Here is a 13397-nt window from a genome sequence, read left to right as displayed (position 1 = left end):
CAGCGCCTTAACCCTTTCCTGCCCGCCTGAGCGCGGGCTCCGTGCAGCCGCAGCCAGGGTGGCTGTGACCCCTCCGGCTGGGGCACCCACAGCTGCAGGAGGGCACCCTGATCCCCGGCTGGGTGTCCTGCTGGGTGCCCCGGCTCTCCTGGCACCCCTTTGCCATCCCGGCCGGGTGGTGCTGCCGTGGCTGCCCCGGAGCCCGGGATGTGCCCAGCCCGTGCCATTCCCGATCCCTGGCATGTGCCCAGCCCCTGCTGTCTGAGCTGCTGTCGATCCCCGGGCAGGGGCAGCAGCTCTTTCCCGCTGCTCCCGCTGCTGTGGGCATCGGAATGGGCAGTTTGGTCACCTCTGAAGGGTGGCCGCTCTTTGGGCTGTTTGCAGGGATTCCAGCCACGGCTGGAAGCTTCTCACTGCCCAGCCTCACCTGCAATATGTGGAATTGGGTTCCTGAAACCAGGAAACCTGAAACCAGGAGCTGCTGGAGCCGATTTGGGCCGGGCAGCCCCTCCTGGCAGCTGCCTTGAGCACCAAAGCTCTCTGCCTCCATCACAGCCCAGGCTCTGCCCGGGGTCAGGCAGGGTTGGGGTCACCGTGCCGGGTCTTTGCCGTGTCCCTGGGCTCTGGGACAGCCCCGTTCTCCCCCACAGAAGGCTCCGGAGAGCACAGAGGACTTTGGCACATCCCCATCGCTCGGCACCTCCCCGGCTCAGACAGAAGAAGCTGAACTTGTTTGTGGTTTCTGAAAGACAAACCCCGAGCCAAACAAAATCAAAAGTCCCAGGAAGAGTCCTTGGGCTGCTCCTTCTCCTGCTGCTGCTTTGCCACACGGGGTAGGAGCTTGGGCAGGGCCTGAGCTTGAACTCAGAGGGACCTGGGTATGGGGCACTGGGAGCTGGGACTGCCAAGGCACCCCCAGGGGTGGCAAAGGCACTGCCCAAGGTCTGGCTGGCACCAGGTGCCCTTGTGGGATGCCTGAGCTGTGTCTGTGCTCCCTGCTGGGGTTTTGGGAAGCTCTGGGTGTGGGGCTGGGCTCTGTGTAGCTGCAGCAGGGCTCCCTCCACCCGGGCAGCAGCAGCAGCAGCACCAGGGCTCTCCCCACCCCGCTCCCTGGCTCAGGGTGAGCAGCTCCAGCGGCTCCCAGGGCGAGTCCGAGCTGGCACCGCTGGCACAGCTCCCGCTGGGCTCTGCCAGGGCTGCCCCAGCCTCTGCTTTTCCTCCAGGAGCCCCGAAAGCTCACGGCGAGCTGTGTTTGTGCGTAAAGGAGCCCAGGAAAGGGCTGCAGAGCCCTGAGCGCCAGCCCGGGGCAGGGCAGGGCCGGTGCCCGGGGCAGGAGGTGCCCCTGAGCTCCAGCCAGCCGGACAGGTCTGTTCTCGTGGCCCAAGCAGAGCCACCCGGCATTAATCAGCCATCCAGGATTAATCAGCCACCCGGGAGGACAGGCTACGTTGGGTGTGAAATTCTTTAGTGATTGTCATAACTCCGGTGAGTCTCTTTGTTCCTGTCAGCTGTAATTTCTCATTTGACAGGCAGTGTCCTGTGACGACAGAGCCAAACCCCAACACACCCAGCCCTGGGATGCGGCACCAGGCCCCTCACCTGTCCCTGCCCCGCTCCCAGGTGACAATTTCCCCAGGGCAGGGAGCTCAGGGGCACTGTGGCCACTCCTGTGTGCTCGGGGCTCCGTGCCAAGGACAGACGATGCTGCCCCATTGACCCCTCCCGCGGGACAGCCCGGGCCGTGCCAGCTGTGTGACCCCGTGTGTCCCAGTGCCCAGGTGTGCTGTGCCCAGCCCAGCCTCCTCTCGAGGTGTCTGTGCTGCTCTGCTCTCCCCTGCCAGGGCTCCAGACCGGTTCCCGCGGGGATTTCAGAGCACAGGACCGAGGAGTCGCCGTGGGTTCCTCCCTGCTCCCTTCCCCCGGCAGGAGGAGGATGTGGCAGCTCAGGGCTGGCCTAAAGAGGCTTACAGGGATATTCACCCTGCCAGGGGCTATTCTGGGCTCTCTGGGCTAATGCCACGCTCAGGGCAGCGCTGGGGAGATGCCACGTGAGGGTCCCTGCTCCTGGCACCCCCTTCCCCTCTGCAGGGACCAGAGCCTGGCTGATTTCTTGTTCCTCGGGGGTTTTGTCAGATGGCAAAGAGTGTCACAAAGGGAAGTCCTGGGGATGGGGCAGAAGGACCTTTGAAAGGCACTGCCCTGTCCAATGTGCCATCCTTGCACTGCAGGAAATCCCAGGGTTGCTCCCAGTGCTGTCCCAGGCTATCCAGGTTGGCTTCACTGACCCCGTGTCCCCCCAGACAAGCTCAGAGGGTTGTGGAGCTCCAGCCTGAGCTAAATAAAGGCATCACAAGGCAATGGACAGGCTGAGACTGGAACTGGGTCAGTGGGATGAGAGCTGCTGGCCCTTGGGGACCAGCTCCATCCCTTTGTGTCCCAGTCAGGGCACAGTGGGCTCAGTGTGTGCCAGGGGCATGGGGAGCTCAGTGGGGAGCACAGGGACACACACCTGGGGTCTCCTGGGACATTCAGGGGACAGCAGGCATGGCAGAGTGGCCAAGGTGGCAAATGGTGCCAGGGATGCCCACCCAAAGCCCAGCCCTGCCTCAAACAGAACCCAGCTCATTACCCATGCTGGAAAGCTGCAGTGCAGAGTCTTTAACTGAACGAATCCTGAGCGATTTCCACATTGCTGAATGACATTTTAATAGTGGAAAAATAACGCTCCAAATTATCTACTTCATCTCTTCCTATTGTCTTTTACTGGCTGGGAATGAGTGCTGCAGCAAAAGCAGCCTTGGCCCTTCTGGGAGGGGTTTGTGGTGCCTCCAGCCCATGGCAGGGAGTGGGGAGGCCAGGAGGGGCTGTGCCCCTGTGCCCAGCACCCCATGTGCCCAGCAGGTGCCCAGGAGCAGAGCCTGGGCACAGCAATGCAGCCCCTGGCACCCAGCACCAGGTGCCACAGGTGCCACAGGAGCAGAGCCTGGGCACAGCAATGCAGCCCTGGCACCCAGCACCAGGTGCCACAGGTGCCCAGGAGCAGAGCCTGGGCACAGCAATGCAGCCCTGGCACCCAGCACCAGGTGCCACAGGTGCCCAGGAGCAGAGCTGGGCACAGCAATGCAGCCCTGGCACCCAGCACCAGGTGCCACAGGTGCCCAGGAGCAGAGCTGGGCACAGCAATGCAGCCCTGGCACCCAGCATGTCCCTGAGGGGCAGCTCAAGCTGGGGGACAGTGTCATAGCAATGGACACACAGAAGCCTCACACCAACTTTTATTGTCACTGAAACACAAATCTCCACGAGCTCCCTGCCCAGGGCAGAGCAGCCCCAGCCCTCACAGGAGTGTCCCTTGCCCAAGGCCAGCCCAGCCCCGCAGCCTCGGTGCCCTGCAGCCCAGAGCTGTGCCATTCCCAGGGGTTTCCATCCAGAGGAAGGATTCCATCCTCTGGACTGAAGGCACACAAACCAGGAGCTGAGCTGTCCTTGTGCCACTCAGTGGGCAGCCCCTGGCACGCTGCCCTCAGTGGGTCAGGGCTCCTTCCATTCTCTGCTTCCCTTCCCAGCAGGAACGGGCTCCAGGACAGCTCTGGGTAAGGCTTTGCTCAAGGATTCTGAGGGAAATGTGCTTGTCAGGTGCAGGAACCCACCCAGCTCTGCCCGTGGGTCCCCACGTGCTGCTGAGGGCACAGAACTCCTGAGAGGCAGGGCTGGGACTGAGCTGCCAAGGACAGCAATGTGGGGACAGCAGTGCCAGGGGCAGGACAGCCAGGGAGGGCTGCAAAGGAGTGCCAGGGGCAGGACAGCGAGGGAGGGATGCAGAGGGATGCAGGGAGGGATGCAGAGGGATGCACGAGGGATGCAGGGAAGGATGCAGAGGGATGCACGAGGGATGCAGGGAAGGATGCAGAGGGATGCACGAGGGATGCAGAGGATGCAGGGAGGGATGCAGAGGATGCACAAGGCCTGCACAGGGATGCAGGGAGGCACAGCCCACTGCCACCTCAGCTCCTTTGCCACCCCCACAAGGAAAGTGCTCCCCTGGTTCCGTTTGGCACAAATGCTGGTTCAGGAAACGCCTTTGGAGGGTTTGGTAAGAACCTTTGGCAAAAGGGCTTGAGGCCCCAGCTCCACTTCTGGCTGGCAAAATTTACAGCAGGCATGGGGAGAAACACTGTCCTTTCAAACACACCCTGAGGGAAACCTTTGTCAGACAGAGCTCAGCAAACACCACTGCCACAAGGCAAGTTTCATTATCACTTTGGGATGTGGGACTGGCAGCACCCCTGGCACCGAGTGAAGGGCCCAAAACCCACACGGGCTGTTTGTGCCATGGGCTGTGGCAGTGACAGGCAAGGACAGTAAATATTCAGTAATTGAGGAGAGCCAAAGGAAACACAATGGGAAACATACTGGAAACAACAGACCAAAGTATTAAAGTCTGCAGCTGTCAGCATAAAGAAACAGCTTTGCTGTAATGTCAGAGAATCACAGAATGGTGTGGGTTGGGAGGGACCTTAAAGCTCATCCCATTGCTCTCCCTGCCATGGCAGGGACACCTTCCACCATCCCAGGTTATTCCAGCCTGGCCTTGGACACTGCCAGGGATCCAGGGGCAGCAGGAGGCTCTGGGCACTCTGTGCCAGGGCCTCAACCTCCCTCCCAGGGAAGAATTCCTTCCCAATATCTCATGGAGAAGGGAACTTTGGGCAGTGTCTGTGAAATACCTTGACTCAGAGCAGCTGTGCTCTGAGACCTGGGGCAGTCCATTTTCTATAAAACTGGAATAAAATCATGCCAGCCAGTGTATCCTATAAAACCAGAGACAAGACTTTGAGGTGACCGGTCCTTCCTTGCTGACAAAGCAGACACCTGCCCTGCAATCCCAACGCTCTGCAGTTTTATTTTTGGCAGATTATAATTAAAATGGCTTTTATGGCTTTAAAAAGAAGCCACGAAGCTGCGTGTTTGGTTGAAGCAGAGAGGTGTGCTCTGGGTGAGGGGACAGTGGCCTTGGCCCTGCTCCTGCCACCTGCCCACCAACACTTCTGGGTGGCCTTGGATCCCTGGAGTGCTCTCATTTCTCACCAGCAGGTGAGAAAGTTCTGGTTGCTAACCAGTCCAGTCCCAGAGGCAGAATAAAAACTCCTTGTTAAAACCTAGAAAAGCTTGTTTCTAACAAAATCAAATCCAAACACAGTTCCTGGGTCGATGCCTTTCTCTCAGGTTCCATCACCCGTGCAACGGAACTTTCCCTACTGAGCAACTGAACTCCTCCTCCACTGCACACCTTCCAGTCTTCTCAGGAGCCTTGACAAGCCATTCCTCCATTTCTTTCTTTGACATTTTCCCTGTGCACATCCTTCCTGCCCTTCCCTGCCCTTCCGTCGCACCCTGTTCCTCTCCGCTATTTTCGGAAGGCAAAGACATCCCGTGTCCTCAGGCCCTTCTTGCCTTCGCTTCCTGCTGCAGGAGAAGACTCTTCCACCAGCCCCCCGTAGGGGCAGCTCTCGGACTCTGGGTGGTGCCCAGAGCACTCCACGGCGGGGATGAAGCCGCTGTCCCACATGCCTGTCCCACACAGCTTGCAGAGGTCGTGCAGGCTGCAGGGGATGCGCGGCAGCAGGTGGAACTGGTACAGCAGACTCCTGGCCTGGAGGGACAGAGAGGGAAAGTCACCCTCACCCCTTACCAGGGACCAACACCAAATTCACCCCTCACCAGGGACCAACACACAGGGCTGGGGTGGCCTCCCATCCCACCCCATCCTCCTGTTTGGCTGCCTGGCCTTCAGCAAAGGCGTGTCCTGCCAAACACCTGAGGGTTACCCAGGGCCCTGGGGACAGTGGCAGGTCACAGGGGCTGCCACACACACCACAGCTCACCCCATGGCCCCAGTCACTGCCAGCTGGTCATTTACCTTCCTGAGTACGAGCTCCCCGTTCATGTGCATGGCCAGGTTGCTGAAATGCAGCAGCATCTGGTCAGTGGGCAGCTGCTGCTCGATGACATCGTCCCCGTAAATCACCACGATGGCCACGCAGATGAAGAGGTGGAAATAGTCTGTCTGCAACGGGAACAAACACAGGGGCTGCTGTACAGCAGGTGGAGGCAGAGCTCTGGCTTCACCTCACACCCTCCACTTTCCACCAATCTCTCCTTGGTGAGAGATTTTGCTCCCTTCAGTTCTGCCCAGTGCTGAGAATGTGAGTTACTGGGGACTTCTGAACCACAGCTGAGCCAAAGCCTTGCTCCTTCACAGCACAGCAGCAAGCTCTGCACCAGTGTTTGCACCCCACAGCAGATTTTTGGGAAAACATTTCCCAGCTGTGTAAGAGAAGCCTGAACTTCAGAGGTGGGTGTTCAGCATTTCCTGAAACACCTCCTTGCGAAGCCCAGACATCCCCAAGGAGGAGAGGCAAGCAGGGCTCCATCCTCCTGCTACACAGATAAACCTCTGCCATAATCCCAGACCCGACTTGTTTTGGCTGCTTTGCTGTGAAGAGCCTTTGTGGACAGCCCCAGAGCCGGGGCTGAGCACTGAGCCAGGATGTGCCTCACCTGGTAGTGAGCCCAGCAGGCCTCCCACATGCGCAGCGCCTCGGCCTCGGGGAACTCCCTCTTGAAGCAGAGCAGGATCCAGCGGTGGCAGAAGAGCATCTGCAGCCCGTCCTCCCCCAGGGCACACAGGTGCTGGTGGAAGCGCGGGTGCATCAGCCGCAGCAGCTCCCGCAGGTACAGCTGCAAGGGACAGCAAGGGACAGCGGGGCTGGGGCACTGCCTGGGGCACCCCCAGCACCCCGGGAGCTGCACAGCTGCACAGCTGCACAGCCCTTCTCTCTCAGCTGCCATTCCACCAGAAGGAGGGATGCAGCTGCTTCAGCATCAATTCTACCCACCAGGTATTTCCAGAGAATCACAGAAAATCCTGACCCACAAGGATCACCAAAGTCCCTGCACACGGCAACCCCAAGGATCACCCCAAGGGTGTCGTGGCTCTGGAGTGTGATTTGGCATGCTGGAGCCCCCCAGCCCAGGAACTGGGGAGAGGAGAAGCCATGCCAGGGCTGAAGGGAGCTCAGCACTCAGCCTCACCAGCTGCTTCTCCATGTCCTCGTCCCGGGGGGAGCTGATGAAGATCGTGTTCTGCATCAACCCAACAAAGCACCAGAAGGTATCGGACTCATCCAGGACCTCTGCCAGGAGTGGGGCAACCAGGTCAGACATGCCCTGGGAGTAGCCAATGGCTGGGTTAAACACTGCATAGTTCAGCAAGATCCTCCTGGAGCAGAGACACAAACGCAGAAGGGACAGGTGAGGGCAGGCGACAGCATCATCTCAGGGACACAGGGCTTCATGTGAGGTGCTATAACAGACAGGGAAACCCTGCTGCAAACCCCAGTCCTGTGGCACAGACTTCAGGAAAAAGTTTGGCAATCACAGACAGCAAAATATAAACAGAAAATGAGAATTTTAAAAAACAGGAGGACAGAAATGAATAGTCCATGGGAAAGCAGAGATGATGCCCAACACACCCATAAAGCTCCAAGCCATGCTGTTGGATGAAAACCAGCTCTTTTGGGGTCACACCTTTACAAGTCACACTGTCATGGAGCAGACTCTGCGGTGCTTGTCCTCTCCCCACCAGGAGAACCACACACCCAAGCCCACAGCCCTACCACGGCACCTGTGCTGTGCCTGTGAGTGCAGGGAAGCTCAGGGATGGCAGCAGGGTTACAGGGCAGACAAGGGAGCTGCAGCAGCAGTGGGAGCATGGGGAAGGCCCTGCTGTTCCATCCCGTGGCTGCAGAGACACGGTGGGTGCTGTGCAGCATTCCCAGGCAGCCTGGGCTGGGAACAGGGAGCAGGACATGGTTGTTAGGAGACTGGAATCAGCCACTCCACCTCATGGTCTCCACGTTCGGGTTGCCCTCCCCTCGGAAGAACTGGTTGCTGCGGTCGGTCCTCACGACGTCCTTGTCCACCGTGAACTGCACCTGGCGCCAGAAATCCTTCTGCTCATCTGGACTCATGGACAGCCTGGGAACCACACAGCAACAGCACAGGGCAGCCACGACAGGAATGTGATTGCCACAGCGAACAAAAAACCTCATTTCAGTCTTAGTTTGCAGAGAAAAACTATTCCTGTACCGAGTTTCCTCAGCACCTGAATAATAGACCAGCAGGTCTGCCCAGAACAGTGGATTGTCTGTCCCAGGGGATTACTGGAAGGAGCCTCCTGGGTTATAAACAGGGTGACATGATGTGTTCACTGCAATAAACACCTCAGAAGCATCAGACTCTGTTCTCCACTGCCCCTTGGAACTCAGCACACCAGAACTCAGCACTCTGGTTTGATTGTCTCCTGATTATTAACAGTACTGTGCCCCTCCAGCTTCAATGTACCCACCTCCATTTAACAACACACAATTCTTGCATTATCAACCTTGTGGAACTACATAACCCTTCTCATCCCCCTTTTTAATGCACGCTTTATTCATAAAGAAATATAAGATCCCAATTTTACCTTCAGTGTTCTAACCCAAGCCTTGACTGTGAGATGTTTCCCTGCGCGGTTCTGACAAGGCTGCTCCCAAAACCCAGGTAAGGAAATGTCTGAGCTCTGTGACATTGGCTCCAGAGCCTCAGCAGTGCCCAGCACCTCCTTCCCCATCCCTCCCACTCCTCTACTCCAGCCTCTCCTCATGCAAAGGATGCAGAGACTGAAATGTCACTGTGAGCCCACCCCAAGGAAGATGAGCAGGGGAGGATGATGACGGTCTGCTACCTTTTCTCCTGGATCTCAAAGTATTCTTTCCTCTTCTGCAGCCTCAGTGCCTCTCTCTCCTCAGAGGTGGACTCGTAGCTGTAGTAGTGCAGCAGGAAGGGCCACACCTCCCCACGGATGGAAAAATCAATCCCACCAAAGAAAATGGCCTGGAAGAAGGAGCAAAGTTATGGCTGGTACAGTTTCAGCATTCCCAGAAACAGCAACAGGCAACTGCCTGCTGCTGTGCTTTGGTGCCTCTGCAGCTCTTTCCTGACAAGTGACGCCTTGATTCAAGCTCCTGCAATTTGCACATGTTTAGAGGGAAAGTGCTGGCCCTCTATTCCCAGACCAGACACAAATCAGGCTCATTTCAATGTCAATAACCACCCCCGGAGAGGCTCTATGATTAACGTGTCGTTCTCATGTCACGGCTTAATCCCAAATCCTGGAGACTGCACTGCACTGCAAACTTCTGTCTCAGAGCCTGGGCCCGTGCTCCCCTCAGCCCTGTTATTTCATACAGCAATCTCAGTTCATACAACCTCAGTTCATGCAATCTCAGCTATTCCAACCATCTCAGCTCTTCCAGCAATCTCCAGTGCTCTCTGTGCCTTGGTCACACATGCTACAAACACAGCAGGCACTGGGCACTTTGGCTTATTCATTCCAACTGGCAGCAGAGGTGGGACAGCTCATCTGTCAGAGAAATGCTCCCCACCACAGAGTCACAGAATTGTTGGGGCTGGAGGGACTCTGGAGATATCCAGTCCAAAGGCAGGGTCACCTAGGGCAGGTGATAGAGGAACATGCCCAGGTGGGAATCCAGTCCCACAGCCAAGGCTTCACTCAGGTCTCCATCCTCCCCAAAGCCCAGCTCTTGCTCCTGGCAGGATCACAAACTCCTGCAGCTGCCCTGGGGACCCACACTCAGCACAGGAGAGAGCACAGAGAGCCCCTCACCTTCCTGAGCCTGTACTCACCTTCCTGAGCCTGCACTCACCTTCCTGAGCCTGCACTCACCTTCCTGAGCCTGCACTCCTCCTCCTCAGCAAGGAGAGAGCACAGAGAGCCCCTCACCTTCCTGAGCCTGCACTCACCTTCCTGAGCCTGCACTCACCTTCCTGAGCCTGTACTCACTTTTCTGAGCCCACACTCACCTTCCTGAGCCTGTACTCACTTTTCTGAGCCCGCACTCACCTTCCTGAGCCTGCACTCACCTTCCTGAGCCTGCACTCACCTTCCTGAGCCTGTACTCACTTTTCTGAGCCCGCACTCACCTTCCTGAGCCTGTACTCCTCCTCCACCTGGCCGGCCTCGTTGAGGTGCTGCAGCCAGGCTGCCACGTCCAGGCGCTGCTGGCAGTTCTCCTCGGGGTGTGTCTCTGAGGAGGGCAGCTTGGGCCGGCGGATGGAGAACTGCATGCAGGTTTTCTCATCTGCGAGCTGCTGAGGGGGACAGCAAAGCACAGCTGCACAGGAGCCAGCGAGAGCAGCCCAGTGTGAAACCCAGAGCAGCGAAACCTCTGCGTGGTTCGTGGGGGATTAACGACTGAGGAGCTGCACTTGGGAAGGTTCTGTTGGCTTTTTTGTTGGTTTTTATTTTTTTTTTTAATTCCAACCATTACAATATCAAGAGTGATTAGAATAATTAAAATCCACCACGAAACAGCTTCATCTTAAAAAAAAAAAGTAGTTTCCATTCCTCCCTCAATCTTATCCCTGACCTGAAACTGAATTAATGCTGCTTACAGCAAAACTTGCCCCTGCCAGGAATGCCTGCAATAAATTACATATGATTGGCCATATACAAAGGGATTGCTGTTAGGAGAGCGGGGAGCTGCGCTGCCAAGCTCTCTGAGGGCACTCAGGATCCCAGTGCAAGGCTGCAGCTGACATTTAATTTAAAAATCAAAGGTTGCTCAATGCAAAAAGTGAGCCCATGCGACCGTAATAAGAAAAGCAGCGGGGGGCTCTGTGGGAAGGATGGAAATTTAAAAATCACTGTTTCTAATAAGCACATACAATATCTTAAACAGATAATTAAAGAGCTCTTATCACATTTGTATGTAGATTGAACAAAATATGGCAAGATGCCTTGTCAAAACATTCTCCAAACGGAATGCTATGCGTCACAAGATGGATGAAAGGCTCTGACACCATTTCCAACCTATCTCTGCAGATTTCCAAGCACCTTCTGTGCCTAAAGGACACTGCTGACCTGTCATGTCCATCAAAATCACTAAGCAAATCTTCTGGATGATGTTCCCCCATATTCCACAGGTAGAACAGGAGTGGATGGACACAGACAGCTCCAAGGGACACCTTGAGCCCAGTTTGCACTTCCACCCTAAACACCCAGCACCTGGCAGCTTCCTGCCTGACCTGCTGCCATGAACCCAAAGTCTCATTTTCCAACACACCAACCCTCGTGTGAAACCCCTGGCTCAGGTACCTGCTCCTTGAGCTGGGTCTCTGTGCAGTACTTCCACTGCTGGAACACCTCGCACAGTTTATCCAGGCCCCCGTGGTGAAAATGGAAGATCTTGTACTGGCTCTCCCTGCTCGCCACCACCAGCTGCCCACAGGTGCACGCCTCATCGCTGTGGGAACAACGGAGAGCAACCTGCAGGGGCCACCCAGCACCACGAGGGCCCAGCAGGACATGGGGAGGGACAGAGCAACACCAAGCTGCCCCTCCAACAGGGCACAGAGGCAGCTTCACACCCCTGGGACTCACTGATCCTCAGGGGTCACTCCAGCTGAGACATTTTATGATTGTATGACATGGTCATAGTGACAATTTTCTCCACTTGTGCCTGCTAGCAGAACTATTTTTACCCTTCCTTCACATGAAGGAATTAAAATTTGTCTTCCCTGGAGAAAAAACCACAGGAAGTCTGCCCCAGAAACATGAAGGCAGTACACAAAGTCAGCTCCTAGGGATGTGCAGACATGCTCACACACAGTCCAAAGAAACAGGGAGTGAGAGCAAAAAAAAGGGAGTAAAAATGTTTTTGCAATTATTTGAAATAAATTTTGTAATAATCTGAAAGATAACTGCAGAGGCTGAGAGCAGCAAGACTCCAGAGGAGCCTGGTGAGGGGCAGGCAAAAGAAAAGGTACCACAGATAAAGATGTTTTTCATACCCCCAGGTTATTTGAAGCATTTATGGTATGACAGCTAAGAGCAACCTTTACTTTACTAAAAATAAAATCCTTTCGACTCTGTAACTGTAATTCAGAGGCTCTCCTTGGGAAGGCTGACACTCACTTTCCTGGAGACAATTGTTCTGGAAAGGCTTCCAGGTAGGATTGCAGAAATCACCTCTGCCCAGAGCCCCAGCATGGAGCAAGCACAGCTCACACACAATTCACACACAGCTCACACACAGCTCACACACAATTCACACACAGCTCACACACAATTCACAGAGCTCACACACAGCTCACACACAATTCACACACAGCTCACACACAATTCAATTCACACACAGCTCACACACAATTCACAGAGCTCACACACAGCTCACACACAATTCAATTCACACACAGCTCACACACAATTCACACAGCTCACACACAGCTCACACACAATTCACATGATTCACACAGCTCACACAGCTCACAAACAGCTCACACAAGGATCCAGTACCTGAAGAAAAGGCGAAGGGATCTCATTTGTCCCAGGTCTACTCTGAAGACACCACACACCTGCTCGAGGGCAAATACCTTCTGCTGCTCATCCCATCTGGTGCTCTGCGTTTGCCCATTGTTCTCCTGGAACTGGGCACTGGTGTCCAGGCTGGAGGCAGAGCTGGTGGAGCAGGTCATGCGATTGTCACACGTGTCCCTGTGGGCAGAGCGTGGGGACAAAAACCCCGTCAGCCATGGGAGGCTGTGGGTACGTGCACCAATCACAGATGCTCCATGTTAAAAACCTTTAGTCAGAGGTCTCAAACCGGCATTAATCCACCAACTAAATTATTTTTATTTAAATTAATCCCTACTGTCCCAAAAAGCATCCTGGTTTTGGCCTTTTCCTAAAGTCTTGCATGCAGAACTGGGGAGAGCCAAACCACTCCTCAAAACATCAACTTTTGAGAAGGTAAAATGAAGAAGCTCAAGCAATGCCCTCAGTGTCCAGCTCAGCCACTGCACTTCAGGATGGGGACAGGAGGAATGAGCACATTCCAAAGGCAGCATGGACCTGAGACCTCATCTGGGAAATTCCCTCTTTGACCAGTGAGATCCAAAGATGTTTCCTCTGAACTTGAGTTTCTCATTACACCTCCTGGATTCATGGCTATAAACTCCAGACAAATGGCTTCCACCTGCAATCTTGAACCTTGGCAGACTTAGGATTGGGAAATCACACCTGAGCTCTTCAATCCACCCTAAAGAAGAGAGAGTGAACCCAACCCTTTCCCAATCCACCCCAGATCTCCAGCTTTAAATGCAAACTGAATTCAAACTCAAAAAGCCCCCATGTCCCCACCAGCCCCCATCCCAAACGAAAACTATCAGTGCTTTGGGAATGAAGTGAATGTGAAACTGTGACCCCTTGGCTCGTAAAAAGGCCAATGCACGTGAACAATCTCGGCGCGGGCTCTGAATGGGCTCTGCTGTGA

At 55.4% G+C, this 13397-nt stretch overlaps 1 protein-coding gene across 4 annotated transcripts in view; it reads right to left on the bottom strand.

The window, feature by feature from the left end:
* Nucleotides 1–4878: 4878 nt before the first annotated feature.
* Nucleotides 4879–13397, bottom strand: part of TBC1D16 (TBC1 domain family member 16) — a 28314-nt gene continuing 19795 nt past the window's right edge. For 3 of the 4 annotated variants that reach the window (XM_074554802.1, XM_074554800.1, XM_074554803.1), the window contains 9 exons: nt 12422–12619; nt 11222–11369; nt 10048–10215; nt 8789–8937; nt 7906–8040; nt 7096–7282; nt 6562–6741; nt 5921–6067; nt 4879–5653 (listed from right to left, as the gene is read on the bottom strand). In XM_074554802.1, coding sequence (XP_074410903.1) covers nt 5408–5653; nt 5921–6067; nt 6562–6741; nt 7096–7282; nt 7906–8040; nt 8789–8937; nt 10048–10215; nt 11222–11369; nt 12422–12619 — 1558 coding nt within the window. In that variant the 3' untranslated portion in view covers nt 4879–5407. The remainder of the gene's footprint in view (nt 5654–5920; nt 6068–6561; nt 6742–7095; nt 7283–7905; nt 8041–8788; nt 8938–10047; nt 10216–11221; nt 11370–12421; nt 12620–13397) is intronic. The other variant, XM_074554801.1, reaches the window with a different exon arrangement.

The sequence above is a fragment of the Zonotrichia albicollis genome, chromosome 19 (genome assembly GCF_047830755.1).
Source record: "Zonotrichia albicollis isolate bZonAlb1 chromosome 19, bZonAlb1.hap1, whole genome shotgun sequence".
NCBI lineage: Eukaryota > Metazoa > Chordata > Aves > Passeriformes > Passerellidae > Zonotrichia > Zonotrichia albicollis.
This window is presented reverse-complemented; position numbering and strand designations above follow the sequence as displayed.